Below are 16,292 nucleotides of genomic sequence, written 5' to 3'. Positions count from 1 at the left end.
TGGGGACAGGTGAGGGACAGGTGAGACACCTGGGGACAGGTGAGGGACAGGTGAGACAGGTGAGACACCTGGGGACACACAGAGACACACAGGGACAGGTGAGGGACAGGTGAGACAGGTAAGGGACAGGTGAGACAGGGCAGACAGGTGAGGGACATTGGGGACAGGTGAGACACCTGGGGACACACAGAGACACACAGGGACACACAGGGACAGGCGCTGGCCTCGTGCGTCAGGTACGAACCTGGGGACAGGTGAGACAGGTGAGACACACAGGGACAGGTGAGACAGGGGAGACAGGTAAGGGACAGGTGAGACAAGGGAGGGACAGGGGAGACACCTGGGGACAGGTGAGGGATAGGTGAGACAAGGGAGGGACAGGGAAGACACCTGGGGACACACAGAGACACACAGGGACAGGTGAGGGAGAGGTGAGACACACAGGGACACACAGTGACACACAGAGACAGGTGAGACAGGTGAGACAGGGGAGGGACAGGTGAGACACACAGGGACAGGTAAGGGACAGGTGAGACAAGGGAGGGACAGGTGAGACACCTGGTGACAGGTGAGACAGGTTAAGAGACAGGTGACACACACAAAGACAGGTGAGACAGGTGAGAGACAGCTGAGACAGGTGAGGGACAGGTGAGAGACAGGTGAGAGACAGGGGAGACACCTGGGGACACACAGAGACACCTGGGGACAGGTGGGGACACACAGAGACAGGTGAGACAGGAGGGACAGGTGGGGACTTGGTGTGTCAGGTAAAAAACTGGTGACAAGGACAGGTGAGAACACACCCAAGATACACCTGGGACAGGTGGGGACACACCCAGGCCACACCTGGGACAGGTGAGATCACATGGGGGACACACCCAGGACAGGTGGGGACACACCCAGGCCACACCTGGGACAGGTGAGGACACACCCAGGCCACACCTGGGACAGGTGAGATCACATGGGGGACACACCCAGGACAGGTGGGGACACACCCAGGACAGGTGAGAACACACCCAGGGCAGGTGGGGACACACCCAGGACAGGAGGGGACACACCCAGGACAGGTGGGGACACACCCAGGACAGGAGGGGACACACCCAGGACAGGTGGGGACACACCCAGGACAGGTGAGGACACACCCAGGACAGGTGGGGACACACCCAGGCCACACCTGGGACAGGTGAGGACAGGTGGGGACACACACCACGCCCACCCCTCCCCCTCTCCCAGCCATTCCAGACCCCGCCCACAGCGCCACGCCCTCTTCATTACAACCCACCCCCCACCCACAGACTTTAAGCCACGCCCCTCCCCCAAACACCACGCCCATTCCTCCAAACCCCGCCCCCTCCAGAAGCCACACCCCTTTTCTCAAAGACCCGCCCCTTTTGGAAGCCCCGCCCCTTTATTCAAACCCAACTCCACCCCCACGCTTTAAACTGTGCCCCTCCCCCAAACACCACGCCCATTCCTCCAAACCCCGCCCACCTCCCAGTGACCACGCCCCCTTTCTCAAAGCCCCGCCCCTTTTGACAGCCCCGCCCCTTCATTACAACCCAACCCCACACCCACTCTTTAAACCACGCCCCTCCCACAAACACCACGCCCATTCCTCCAAACCCCGCCCCCTTTTGAAGCCCCGCCCCATCCCCCGAGGCCCCGCCCCCTTTTGAAGCCCCGCCCACCTTTCTGTCGCACGGAGCAGCAGAGCAGCGCCCCCAGCAGGAGCAGCAGCAGGAACACCAGCAGCGCCAGGGCCCCGCCCACCACGGCGAACGGCCCCGCCCCCTGCGCCGCCAGCACCGCCCCCGGGTCTGCGGGACACAGGTGGGACACAGGTGACACAGGTGGGACAGGGGGGACACAATAACCACCAGGTGTCCCCAGGTGTGTCCCCAAGTATCCCCAGGTGTGTCCCAGGTGTGTCCCAGGTGTCCCAGGTGTGTCCCCAGGTGTGCCCCAGGTGTGCCCAGGTGTGCCCCAGGTGTGTCCCCAGGTGTCCCCAAGTATCCCCAGGTGTGTCCCAGGTGTGTCCCAGGTGTCCCAGGTGTGTCCCCAGGTGTGCCCCAGGTGTGTCCCCAAGTATCCCCAAGTATCCCCAGGTGTGTCCCAGGTGTGACCAGGTGTGGTCACAATCACCCCCAGATGTGTCTCAGGTGTGTCCCAACCCCTCCCAGGTGTGTCCCAGGTGTGCTTCAATCACCCCCAGGTGTGCCCAGGTATGTTTCAGATGTCCCAACCACTCCCAGGTGTCCCCAGGTGTGCCCCAGGTGCCCCCAGGTGTATCCCAATGTACCCAGGTGTCCCCAGGTGTGTCCCAATGCCCCCCAGGTGTCCCCAGGTGTGTCCCAATGCCCCCCAGGTGTCCCCAGGTGTATCCCAATGCCCCCCAGGTGTGCCCAGGTGTCCCCAGGTGTGTCCCAATGCCCCCCAGGTGACCCCAGGTGTCCCCAGGTGTGTCCCAATGCCCCCCAGGTGTGCCCAGGTGTCCCCAGGTGCCCCCAGGTGTCACTCACCATACACCACCAGCACGTAGGTGTCTGTAGCTCTGCCGTGGGCGTTGCCCACCTGGCAGGTGTGACCCCAGGTGTGTCCCAATGCCCCCAGGTGTACCCAGGTGCCCCCAGGTGTGCCCAGGTGTGTCCCAATGCCCCCCAGGTGTCCCCAGGTGTACCCAGGTGTCCCCAGGTGACCCCAGGTGTGCCCAGGTGTCCCCAGGTGCCCCCAGGTGTCCCCAGGTGTCACTCACCATACACCACCAGCACGTAGGTGTCTGTAGCTCTGCCGTGGGCGTTGCCCACCTGGCAGGTGTAGGAGCCGTTGTCCTGCGGGTTCAGCGCCGGCAGCGTCAGGCGCTCGCCCTCGGCGCGGGCTCGGGGCGGCAGCGACTCGTTCCCGCGGCTCCAGGTCACCGTGGGGCTGGGGGGGGGATAACGGGGTCAGGGACAGAGATTTGGGGTCCCCTAAATCCCAAACCCCACAGATTTGGGGTGCCCTAAATCCCAAACCCCACAGATTTGGGGTTCTTGCCCCAGCAGTGACTCGTTCCCGCGGCTCCAGGTCACCGTGGGGCTGGGGAAGGGGAAATAGGGACATACTCTGAGATTTGGGGTCCCCTAAATACCAAACCCACAGATTTGGGGTGCCCTAAATCCCAGCCCCATTGGATTTGGGGTCAGGGACAGAGATTTGGGGTCAGACCCACAGATTTGGGGTCCCCTAAATCCCAAATCCCACAGATTTGGGGTTCTTGCCCCGGCAGTGACTCGTTCCCGCGGCTCCAGGTCACCGTGGGGCTGGGGGGATAATGGGGGGTCATACTCTGAGATTTGGGGTACCCTAAATCCAAACCCACAGATTTGGGGTGCCCTAAATCCCAGCCCCATTGGATTTGGGGTCAGACCCACAGATTTGGGGTGCCCTAAATCCCAAACCCCACAGATTTGGGGTCCCCTAAATACCAAACCCACAGATTTGGGGTCAGACCCACAGATTTGGGGTCCCCTAAATCCCAAATCCCACAGATTTGGGGTTCTTGCCCCAGCAGTGACTCATTCCCGCGGCTCCAGGTCACCGTGGGGCTGGGGGGGGGACAGTGGGGTCAGGGACAGAGATTTGGGGTGCCCTAAATCCAAACCCACAGATTTGGGGTGCCCTAAATCCCAAACCCCACAGATTTGGGGTCAAACCCACAGATTTGGGGTCAGACCCACAGATTTGGGGTTCTTGCCCCAGCAGCGACTCGTTCCCGCGGCTCCAGGTCACCGTGGGGCTGGGGGAGGGGAAATAGGGACATACTCTGAGATTTGGGGTCCCCTAAATACCAAACCCACAGATTTGGGGTGCCCTAAATCCAAACCCCACAGATTTGGGGTGCCCTAAATCCCAGCCCCACTGGATTTGGGGTGCCCTAAATCCAAACCCACAGATTTGGGGTACCCTAAATCCCAAACCCCACAGATTTGGGGTACCCTAAATCCCAAATCCCACAGATTTGGGGTTCTTGCCCCAGCAGTGACTCGTTCCCGCGGCTCCAGGTCACCGTGGGGCTGGGGGGGGGATAACGAGGTCAGGGACAGAGATTTGGGGTGCCCTAAATCCCAAATCCCACAGATTTGGGGTGCCCTAAATCCAAACCCCACAGATTTGGGGTCCCCTAAATCCCAAATCCCACAGATTTGGGGTGCCCTAAATCCCAAACCCCACAGATTTGGGGTTCTTGCCCCGGCAGCGACTCGTTCCCGCGGCTCCAGGTCACCGTGGGGCTGGGGGGGGGATAATGGGGTCAGACCCTGAGATTTGGGGTGCCCTAAATCCAAACCCCACAGATTTGGGGTCAGACCCACAGATTTGGGGTCAGACCCACAGATTTGGGGTCAAACCCACAGATTTGGGGTGCCCTAAATCCCAAACCCCACAGATTTGGGGTTCTTGCCCCGGCAGCAACTCGTTCCCGCGGCTCCAGCTCACCGTGGGGCTGGGGGGGGACAGTGGGGTCAGGGACAGAGATTTGGGGTGCCCTAAATCCCAAATCCCACAGATTTGGGGTCAAACCCACAGATTTGGGGTTCTTGCCCCGGCAGTGACTCGTTCCCGCGGCTCCAGGTCACCGTGGGGCTGGGGGGATAATGGGGGGTCATACTCTGAGATTTGGGGTACCCTAAATACCAAACACACAGATTTGGGGTCAGACCCACAGATTTGGGGTCCCCTAAATCCCAGCCCCATTGATTTGGGGTCTCCACTGTCCCAACGCCACAGATTTGGGGTTTCCCCATATCCCAGGTGTGCCCAGGTGTCCCCAGCTGTCCCCCAGGTGTCCCCGGGTGTATCTATGGATACCCCAGGTGTGTCCCAGCTGTCCCCCAGGTGTGTCTATGGATATCCCAGGTGTGTCCCAGGTGTGTCCCCAGCTGTGTCCCAGGTATCCCCCAGCTGTCCCCAGGTGTGTGCCCAGGTGTCCCCAGCTGTCCCCAAGTATCCCCCAGGTGTCCCCAGGTGTATCCCAGGTGTATCTATGGATGCCCCAGGTGTATCCCAGGTATCCCCAGCTGTCCCCAGGTGTGTGCCCAGGTGTGTCCCAGGTGTGTCCCCAGCTGTCCCCCAGGTGTGTCTATGGATATTCCAGGTATCCCCCAGCTGTCCCCAGGTATCCCCCAGGTGTCCCTAGCTGTGTCCCAGGTATCCCCCAGCTGTCCCCAGGTGTGCCCAGGTGTGCTCACCGGGGGTTGCCGTTGGTGGCACAGGTGAGCTCCAGGGTGTCTCCCTGGTATCCCCCAGGTTTGCCCAGGTGTATCTATGGATGCCCCAGGTGTCCCCCAGGTATCCCCAGCTGTCCCCAGGTGTGTCCCCAGGTGTCCCCAGGTGTCCCCAGATGTCCCCAGGTGTCCCCAGGTGTGCCCAGGTGTGCTCACCGGGGGTTGCCGTTGGTGGCACAGGTGAGCTCCAGGGTGTCTCCCTGGTATCCCCCAGGTTTGCCCAGGTGTATCTATGGATACCCCAGGTGTATCCCAGGTATCCCCAGCTGTCTCCAGCTGTCCCCAGGTGTGTCCCAGGTGTGTCCCAGGTATCCCCAGGTGTCCCCAGGTGTGTCCCCAGGTGTGCCCAGGTGTGTCCCAGGTATCCCCAGGTGTCCCCAGGTGTCCCCCAGGTATCCCCAGGTATCCCCCAGCTGTCCCCAGGTGTGCCCAGGTGTCCCCAGGTGTGTCCCAGCTGTCCCCAGCTGTCCCCAGGTGTATCCCCAGGTGTGCCCAGGTGTGTCCCCAGGTGTGTCCCAGGTATCCCCAGGTGTCCCCAGGTGTGTCCCCAGGTGTGCCCAGGTGTATCCCAGGTATCCCCAGCTGTCCCCAGGTGTGTCCCAGGTGTCCCCAGGTGTGTGCCCAGGTGTCCCCAGGTGTCCCCAGCTGTCCCCAAGTATCCCCCAGCTGTCCCCAGGTGTGCCCAGGTGTGCTCACCGGGGGTTGCCGTTGGTGGCACAGGTGAGCTCCAGGGTGTCTCCCTGGCGCAGGACGCTCTGCGAGGGGAGGATGCGGGCGGAGGGCGGGTCTGGGGGAGAGGGGGCGGGGTCAGGCAGGTGACACACCTGGGGGACAGGTGTGCGACAGGGGGGAGCCCTGATGGCACCTGGGACACGCCCAGAGCCACCTGTGACCCCCTGGGACACGCCCAGTGCCACCTGTGACCCTTTGGTGTCACCTGGGACACGCCCAGTGCCACCTGTGACCCCCTGGGACACGCCCAGTGCCACCTGTGACCCCCTGGGACACGCCCAGAGCCACCTGTGACCCTTTGGTGGCACCTGGGACACGCCCAGTGTCACCTGTGACCCCTGGGACACGCCCAGTGCCACCTGTGACCCTTTGGTGGCACCTGGGACACGCCCAGTGCCACCTGTGATCCCCCTGGTGTCACCTGGGACACGCCCAGTGCCACCTATGACCCCCTGGTGTCACCTGGGACACGCCCAGTGCCACCTGTGACCCTTTGGTGGCACCTGGGACACGCCCAGTGTCACCTGTGACCCCCTGGGACACGCCCAGTGTCACCTGGGACCCTTTGGTGGCACCTGGGACACGCCCAGTGCCACCTATGACCCCCTGGTGTCACCTGGGACACGCCCAGTGCCACCTGTGACCCCCATGGTGGCACCTGGGACACGCCCAGTGCCACCTGTGCCCACGGCTCCAGCGGTTCTGGTCACTCCCAGTTTGTCCCAGTTCACCCCAGTTTATCCCAGTGCCCCTCAATCCTCTCCACTCCCATCCCAGTTCATCCCAGTCCCCTCCCAGTCCCTCCCAGTTCTCCCAAATTCCCTCCCAGTCCATCCCCATCCCATCCCAGTTCCCTCCCAGTTTATCCCAGTCCCTCCCAATCCCATCCCAGTTTATCCCAGTCCCTCCCAATCCCATCCCAGTTTATCCCAGTCCATCCCAGTCCCCCCAGTCCCTCCCAGTCCTTTTCCCAGTCCCTCCCAAGCCCATCCCAGTCCCTCCCAGTTTATCCCAGTCTATCCCAGTCCCTCCCAGTATATCCCAGTCTATCCCAGTCCATCCCAGTCCATCCCAATCCCATCCCAGTCCCTCCCAGTTTATCCCAGTCTATCCCAGTCCCTCCCAGTTTATCCCAGTCCCTCCCAATCCCCTCCCAGTTTATCCCAGTCCCTCCCAATCCCCTCCCAGTATATCCCAGTCCCTCCCAATCCCATCCCAGTTTATCCCAGTCCCTCCCAATCCCATCCCAGTCCCTCCCAGTATATCCCAGTCTATCCCAATCCCCTCCCAGTCTATCCCAGTCCCTCCCAGTCCCTCACACTGCACGTCCAGCTGATACTGCGTCAGCCGCCTCTGGCCCCGCCCCAGCGCCGGGTGTGTCGCCTCGCAGGTGAGGACGGCGCCGTGATCGCGGCGCTGCACGGGGAGCCGGAGCAGGGAGCTCTGCCAGAACACCTTCCCCACCTGCCCGTGGGTGTTATCACCTGCACAGGTGAGACACAGGTGAGACAGGGGCACTGCTCTGCCAGAACACCTTCCCCACCTGCCTGTGGGTGTTATCACCTGCACAGGTGAGACACAGGTGAGACAGGGGCACTGCTCTGCCAGAACACCTTCCCCACCTGCCTGTGGGTGTTATCACCTGCACAGGTGAGACACAGGTGAGACAGGGGCACTGCTCTGCCAGAACACCTTCCCCACCTGCCTGTGGGTGTTATCACCTGCACAGGTGAGAGACAGGTGAGAGACAGGTGAGACAGGGGCACTGCTCTGCCAGAACACCTTCCCCACCTGCCTGTGGGTGTTATCACCTGCACAGGTGAGATACAGGTGAGACAGGGGCACTGCTCTGCCAGAACACCTTCCCCACCTGTCTGTGGGTGTTATCACCTGGACAGGTGAGAGACAGGTGAGACACAGGTGAGAGACAGGTGAGAGACAGGTGAGAGACAGGTGAGATACAGGTGAGAGACAGGTGAGAGACAGGTGAGAGACAGGTGAGATACAGGTGAGACACAGGTGAGATACAGGTGAGATACAGGTGAGATACAGGTGAGACACAGGTGAGACAGGGGCACTGCTCTGCCAGAACACCTTCCCCACCTGTCTGTGGGTGTTATCACCTGCACAGGTGAGACACAGGTGAGAGACAGGTGAGAGAGGTGAGATACAGGTGAGATACAGGTGAGATACAGGGGAGAGACAGGTGAGAGACAGGTGAGATACAGGTGAGATACAGGTGAGAGACAGGTGAGATACAGACAGGTGAGACAGGTGGGATAGGTAAGAGAGGTGGGACAGGTGAGACACAGGTGAGACAAGTGGGACACAGGTGACATTGGGGACACAGGTGACACACACATGACTCAGGTGACACCCAGGTAACACTCAGGTGTCACTCAGGTGACATTGGGGACACAGAGAGGATTGGGAAGACACAGGTGTGCCCCCTCCCCCAGATAATCACGGTGACACAGGTGTGTCCCAGGTGACCCCAAATCCTCCCCAGGTGTGACCCCAAATCCCTCCCAGGTGTGTCCCCATCCCCCCCAGGTGTGTCCCAGGTGTGTCTCCCTCCCCCCCATGTGTGCCCCCAAATCCCTCCCAGGTGTGTCCCAGGTGACCCCAAATCCCTCCCAGGTGTGTCCCCATGCCCCTCCCAGGTGTATCTCTCCCCCCAGATGTGTGCCCCTCCCCCCCAGGTGTGCCCCTCCCCCCCAGGTGTGTCCCCATCCCCCCCAGGTGTGCCCCTCCCCCCCAGGTGAGGCTCACCTGGCAGCTCCCGCCGGTCCCGGTACCACCTGAGCGTGGCCAGGGGTCGCGCGCGGGGCACGAGGCAGGTGAGCTCCAGCTCCCCCCCCTCCACTGCCAGAGCTGCTGCCTCCACCTGGGGCTCCTCGGGGGGCACTGCACAGGTGAGACAGGTGAGACAGGTGAGACACGGGGGAGAAAAGCACAGCCAGGTGTCCCCAGGTGTGTCCCCAGGTGACCCCGGGATGTGGCTTTGGGAGGTGACACAGGAAGTGACGGGCAGCAGCGGCCACTGAGTGACCTCAGGTGTGCCCAGGTGTCCTCAGGTGTGCCCCGGTGACCTCAGGTGTCCTCAGGTGTCCCCAAGGAGTGGGAGGGGACACGAGGATCTGGGTCTGGGTGTGTGGGAAGTGTCCTGTTCCTTCCAGGTGTGCCCAGGTGTATCTCAGGTGCCCCCAGGTGTACCCAGGTGCCCCCAGGTGTATCTCAGGTGTACCCAGGTGTCCCCAGGTGTATCCAGGTGCCCCCAGGTGTTCCCAGGTGTCCCCAGGTGTCCCCAGGTGTTCCCAGGTGTGCCCAGGTGTCCATACCCAGCACTGTCAGCGTGGCTATCTGGTGGTGGGTGTCATCTGCATACAGCTGGCAGAAGTGACCCCAGGTGTGCCTGTATCTATCTCAGGTGTATCCAGGTGTATCCAGGTGTATCCCAGGTGTATCCAGGTGTGCCCAGGTGTATCCAGGTGTGCCCAGGTGTCCCCAGGTGTCCATACCCAGCACGGTGAGCGTGGCTATCTGGTGGTGGGTGTCATCTGCATACAGCTGGCAGAAGTGACCCCAGGTGTGCCTGTATCTATCTCAGGTGTATCCAGGTGTGTCTCAGGTGTACCCAGGTGTACCCAGGTGTCCCCAGGTGTACCCAGGTGTGCCCAGGTGTCCATACCCAGCACGGTCAGCGTGGCTATCTGGTGGTGGGTGTCATCTGCATACAGCTGGCAGAAGTGACCCCAGGTGTGCCTGTATCTATCTCAGGTGTATCCAGGTGTGTCTCAGGTGTGTCCCCAGGTGTTCCCAGGTGTATCCAGGTGTACCCAGGTGTCCCCAGGTGTGCCCAGGTGTCCATACCCAGCACGGTCAGCGTGGCTATCTGGTGGTGGGTGTCATCTGCATACAGCTGGCAGAAGTGACCCCAGGTGTGTCTGTATCTATCTCAGGTGTACCCAGGTGTACCCAGGTGTGCCCAGGTGTATCCAGGTGTGCCCAGGTGTGCCCAGGTGTCCATACCCAGCACGGTCAGCGTGGCTATCTGGTGGTGGGTGTCATCTGCATACAGCTGGCAGAAGTGACCCCAGGTGTGCCTGTATCTATCTCAGGTGTATCCAGGTGTTCCCAGGTGTATCCAGGTGTATCCCAGGTGTGCCCAGGTGTGTCCCAGGTGTGCCCAGGTGTCCATACCCAGCACGGTCAGTGTGGCTATCTGGTGGTGGGTGTCATCTGCATACAGCTGGCAGAAGTGACCCCAGGTGTGCCTGTATCTATCTCAGGTGTATCCAGGTGTGTCTCAGGTGTCCCCAGGTGTATTCAGGTGTTCCCAGGTGTACCCAGGTGTATCCAGGTGTTCCCAGGTGTACCCAGGTGTATCTCAGGTGTTCCCAGGTGTATCCAGGTGTTCCCAGGTGTATCTCAGGTGTACCCAGGTGTTCCCAGGTGTATCTCAGGTGTACCCAGGTGTATCCAGGTGTTCCCAGGTGTACCCAGGTGTTCCCAGGTGTATCTCAGGTGTACCCAGGTGTATCCAGGTGTGCCCAGGTGTCCATACCCAGCACGGTCAGCGTGGCTATCTGGTGGTGGGTGTCATCTGCATACAGCTGGCAGAAGTGACCCCAGGTGTGTCTCAGGTGTGCCCAGGTGTATCCAGGTGTCCCCAGGTGTGCCCAGGTGTGCCCAGGTGTCCATACCCAGCACGGTCAGCGTGGCTATCTGGTGGTGGGTGTCATCTGCATACAGCTGGCAGAAGTGACCCCAGGTGTGCCTGTATCTATCTCAGGTGTATCCAGGTGTATCCAGGTGTGTCCCAGGTGTCCCCAGGTGTCCATACCCAGCACGGTCAGCGTGGCTATCTGGTGGTGGGTGTCATCTGCATACAGCTGGCAGAAGTGACCCCAGGTGTGTCTGTATCTATCTCAGGTGTATCCAGGTGTATCCAGGTGTGCCCAGGTGTGTCTCAGGTGTGCCCAGGTGTCCATACCCAGCACGGTCAGCGTGGCTATCTGGTGGTGGGTGTCATCTGCATACAGCTGGCAGAAGTAGCCGCCCTCGTCGTCCAGCCGCGCTCGCGCCAGGCGCAGCCGCAGCCGCCGCCGGCTGAACTCGGCCAGCTCGAAACGCTCGTCCTTCAGGGCTGGGACAGGGACAGGGGTGTCACCCATGGGTGACAGGGACACCCATGGGACAGCAGGGTCACCCAGGGGTCACAGTGTCACCCACAGGGTCACCCATGGGTCACTGACACAGCCCCAGCTCGAAACGCTCGTCCTTCAGGGCTGGGGACAGGGACAGGGGTGTCACCCATGGGTGACAGGGACACCCACAGCGTCACAGTGTCACCCACAGGGTCACAGTGTCACCCACAGGGTCACAGTGTCACCCACAGAGTCACCCATGGGACACAGGGACAGCCCCAGCTCGAAACGCTCGTCCTTCAGGACTGGGGACAGGGGTGTCACCTTGGGGTCACAGTGTCACCCATGGGACAGCAGGGTCACCCATGGGTCACAGGGACACCCACAGGGTCACAGTGTCACCCACAGGGTCACCCATGGGACACAGGGACAGCCCCAGCTCGAAACGCTCGTCCTTCAGGGCTGGGGACAGGGACAGGGGTGTCACCCATGGGTGACAGGGACACCCATGGGACAGCAGGGTCACCCAGGGGTCACAGTGTCACCCACAGGGTCACAGTGTCACCCACAGAGTCACCCATGGGACACAGGGACAGCTCCAGCTCGAAACGCTCGTCCTTCAGGGCTGGGACAGGGACAGGGGTGTCACCTTGGGGTCACAGTGTCACCCATGGGACAGCAGGGTCACCCATGGGTGACAGGGACAATGTCCTCAATGTGCCCTCAGTGTCCCCAATGTCACCTCAATGTCCCCAAGTCCCCAATATCCTCAATCCCCTCAATGTCCCCAACACCCCTGATGTCCCCACTGTCCCCAATCCCCCACTGTCCCCAGTGTCCCCAATGTCCCCCCCATTGTCCCCAATGTCCCCCCCAGTGTCCCCAATGTCCCCCCCAGTGTCCCCAATGTCCCCAGTGTCCCCAATGTTCCCCCAATGTCCCCAATCCCCCCAATGTCCCCAGTGTCCCCAATGTCCCCTCAATGTCCCCAATCCCCCCTCTATCCCCAGTGTCCCCAGTGTCCCCAATCCCCCCAATGTCCCCCCTGTCCCCCCAATGTCCCCAATGTCCCCAGTGTCCCCCCTGTCCCCCCCTCACCGCGGGTCCCGTTGAAGAACAGCGTTTGCCGCGCCGGGTTCTGGATCACCACGATGGAACCGTCGTACCTGTGCAGGTGACAGGTGATCTCTGCAGTGCCACCCTCCAGCACGGTGACATTCTCAGCCTGCACCTCCTGCGAGTGACCTGGGGACAGGGACAGGGACAGGTGACAGGGACAGGTGACAGGGACAGGGACAGGTGACAGGGACAGGTGACAGGTGATCTCTGCAGTGCCACCCTCCAGCACGGTGACATTCTCAGCCTGCACCTCCTGCGAGTGACCTGGGGACACACACAGGGACAGGTGACAGGGACAGGTGACAGGGACAGGTGACAGGGGACAGGTGACAGGTGATCTCTGCAGTGCCACCCTCCAGCACGGTGACATTCTCAGCCTGCACCTCCTGCGAGTGACCTGGGGACAGGGACAGGGACAGGTGACAGGGACAGGTGACAGGGACAGGTGACAGGTGATCTCTGCAGTGCCACCCTCCAGCACGGTGACATTCTCAGCCTGCACCTCCTGCGAGTGACCTGGGGACAGGGACAGGGACAGGTGACAGGGGGCAGTGACAGGTGACAGGGTGACCATGAGACAGGGGACACTGACAGGGACAAGGGAACGGGTGACACTGAGGTCACTTGGGGACAGGGGACATGGGGACACAGAGAAAGTGTCACCATAGGGGACAGGGGACACAGGAAACTGACAGAGGGACAGGGTGACAACAGGGGGACAACAGGGGGACAGGGGAAAAGGGACATTGTGTCACCATGGGGGACAGGGGGACACCAAGAGGGACACAGGGACAGTGACAGTGACACAGGGACAGTGACACAGGGACAGTGACACAGGGACAGTGACAGGGACACAGGGACAGTGACACAGGGACAGTGACAGGGACAGGGACAGTGACAGGGACAGTGACACAGGGACAGTGACAGGGACAGGGACAGTGACACAGGGACAGTGACAGTGACAGGGACAGGGACACAGGGACAGTGACAGTGACACAGGGACAGTGACACAGTGACAGTGACACAGGGACAGTGACACAGGGACAGTGACAGTGACACAGGGACAGTGACACAGGGACAGTGACACAGGGACAGTGACAGTGACACAGTGACAGTGACACAGGGACAGGGACACAGGGACAGTGACACAGGGACAGTGACAGTGACACAGTGACACAGGGACAGTGACACAGTGACAGTGACACAGGGACAGTGACACAGGGACAGTGACAGGGACACAGTGACACAGGGACAGTGACACAGTGACAGTGACAGGGACAGTGACAGGGACAGTGACAGTGACACAGGGACAGTGACACAGTGACAATGACACAGTGACAATGACAATGACACAGGGGTGACACCAATGACGTCATCACAGGGCGTGTCCCCAACACCGCTGCCACCTCAGGGACACCCCACTGTCCCCAACGGTTGCCATGACAACGCCACCGCGGTGACACCAATGGGGGGGGGGGGGGGAGGTGACACCGCGTTTTGCTGATTCAGCACAATCCCCTCCCCCACCCCCCCGCCCCTCCCCCACCCCCGCGCCAAGGTCACCGTGTCCCCGAGGGGGGGGAGGGGACAAAGGGACACTTTGTGCCGCCCCTCCCCCACCCCCGGGGAAAAGGGACAATGAGGGGACAGCGAGGGGACAATGGCGCTGTGTGTGTCACCCGGGGGGGGGAGGGGCAGTGTCACCCCCCGGGGATGGGGGAGGGGCAGTGTCACCCCCCGGGGATGGGGGAGGGGCAGTGTCACCCCCCGGGGATGGGGGAGGGGCAGTGTCACCCCCCTGGGGATGGGGGGTGACAATCGGGGTGGGGGAGGGGTGATGTGACTCCCCCCCCCAAAAAAAAAAATGGGGGGGGGGGGGGGGAGGGGGCGATACACGGAGGGGTGGGGGAGGGGCTGCGGCAAACGCGGCGGGATTTTGGGGGGTGGGGGAGGGGCCGATGCGGGTTTTGGGGGTCGATGGGGGTTCAGGGGTGGGGGAGGGGTCCATGGGGGTTTTTGGGGGTTATGCGGGTTTTTGGGGTGGGGGAGGGGTGGATGGTTTTTTTTTTTAGGGTGGGGGAGGGGTCCGTGCCGGTATTTTTGGGGTCAATGGGGGTTTTTGGGGTGGGGGAGGGGTAGGTGCGGGTTTTTGGGGTCCATGCGGTAATTTCAGGGTGGGGGAGGGGTCGATGCCGGTTTTTGGGGTCCATACGGGTTTTTTGGGGGTGGGGGAGGGGTGGATGGGGATTTTTGGGGTCCATGCGGTTTTTGGGGTGGGGGATGGGGTCCATGCGGTATTTTCAGGGTGGGGGAGGGGTCCATGCCGGGTTTTTGGGGTCCATGCGGTTTTTGGGGTGGGGGAGGGGCCGATGCGGGTTTTTGGGGGGTGGGGGAGGGGCGGATGCGGTTTTTGGGGTCCATGCGGTTTTTGGGGGGTGGGGGAGGGGCGGATGCGGTTTTTGGGGGGTGGGGGAGGGGCGGATGCGGTTTTTGGGGGGTGGGGGAGGGGCCGATGCGGTTTTTGGGGTCCATGCCGGTTTTTTGGGGGGTGGGGGAGGGGCGGATGCGGTTTTTGGGGGGTGGGGGAGGGGCGGATGGGGGTTTTTGGGGGGTGGGGGAGGGGCGGATGCGGTTTTTGGGGTCCATGCTGTATTCCGCGGTGGGGGAGGGGTCGATGCGGGTTTTTGGGGGGTGGGGGAGGGGTGGATGGGGATTTTTGGGGGGTGGGGGAGGGGCGGATGCGGTTTTTGGGGTCCATGCGGTTTTTGGGGGGTGGGGGAGGGGCCGATGCGGTTTTTGGGATCCATGCGGTTTTTGGGGTGGGGGAGGGGTCCATGCCGGTTTTTTGGGGGGTGGGGGAGGGGCGGATGCGGTTTTTGGGGTCCATGCGGTTTTTGGGGGGTGGGGGAGGGGCGGATGGGGATTTTGGGGGTGGGGGAGGGGCACTCACCTCGGCCCGCGGCCCAGAGCAGCAGCAGCCCCCGCAGCAGCGCGGGGGGGGCGCGGGGGGGGCCCCGCATCGCGTCCTCCCCTCCCCCTCCTCCTCCTCCTCCTCCTCTTCCTCCTCCCGGGGTTTTTTTTGGGGTTTTTTTGGGGGTTTTGGGGGGTTTTTTGGGGGGTTTTTGGCCCCCCGCTCGCGGCCGCACGGGGAGACCCCGCGGAAGATGCTAATGAGGGAGATAATGAGATGCTAATGAGATGCAGGGGGATGGGCCAATAGGAGAGAAGGGGGAGGGGTTTGAGTGGGGGGGGTGGGGGAGGGGCAGGAGAGATCCTGCCTTGGGCTGGGGGAATAAAAATAAAATAAAATAAAATAAAATGAAATGAAATGAAATGAAATGAAATAAAATAAAATGAAATAAAGTAAAATAAAATTAAATTAAATTAAATAGAATAAAAAAATAGAATGAAATAAAATAAAAAACAATAAATAAAATAAAATGAAATTAAAAATAAAATAAAATGAAATGAAATAAAATAAAATAAAATAAAATAAAATGAAATGAAATAAAATGAAATGAAATAAAATAAAATAAAATAAAATATGAAATAGAATAGAATAGAATAGAATAGAATAGGATAAAATAAAATAAAATAAAATAAAATAAAATAAAATAAAATAAAATAAAATAAAATAAAATATAAAGTTAAATAAAGGGAAATGAAATGGAAGGAAATGAAATGAAGTGAAATAAAATGAAATAAAGTAAAATAAAAGAAAAGAAAATAAAGGAAAAGAAAAGAAAATAAAAAAATAAAATGTGAAATAGACTAGAATAGAATAGAATAAAATAAAATTAAAAAAAAAATAAAATTTGAAATAGAATAGAATAGAATAGGATAGAATAGAATAGAATAAAATAAAATAAATTTTAAAAATCAAATGAAATAAAATAAAATATAAAATTAAAAAAAGGAAATAGAGTGAAATAACGACATAAAAAGATATAAAATAAAACAAAATAAAATAAAATAAAATAAAATAAAATGTGAAATAGAATAGAATAGAATAAAATAAAATAAAAAATAA

At 59.6% G+C, this 16,292-nt stretch overlaps 1 protein-coding gene across 1 annotated transcript; it reads right to left on the bottom strand.

Moving 5' to 3' along the window:
- Positions 1-176: 176 nt before the first annotated feature.
- Positions 177-15,282, bottom strand: CADM4 (cell adhesion molecule 4; the record flags this gene model as incomplete). Its single annotated transcript, XM_079331927.1, has 9 exons — positions 177-244; positions 1,689-1,817; positions 2,753-2,922; positions 5,958-6,048; positions 7,313-7,477; positions 8,766-8,900; positions 10,990-11,142; positions 12,242-12,388; positions 15,213-15,282. Coding segments are annotated over 9 exons (1,128 nt in total), but the record flags the coding sequence as incomplete, so codon positions are not given.
- Between the last annotated feature and the right edge of the window lie 1,010 nt (positions 15,283-16,292).

The sequence above is a fragment of the Erithacus rubecula genome (assembly GCF_903797595.1).
Source record: "Erithacus rubecula genome assembly, contig: scaffold_1185_arrow_ctg1, whole genome shotgun sequence".
In the NCBI taxonomy this organism is placed as follows: domain Eukaryota; kingdom Metazoa; phylum Chordata; class Aves; order Passeriformes; family Muscicapidae; genus Erithacus; species Erithacus rubecula.
This window is presented reverse-complemented; position numbering and strand designations above follow the sequence as displayed.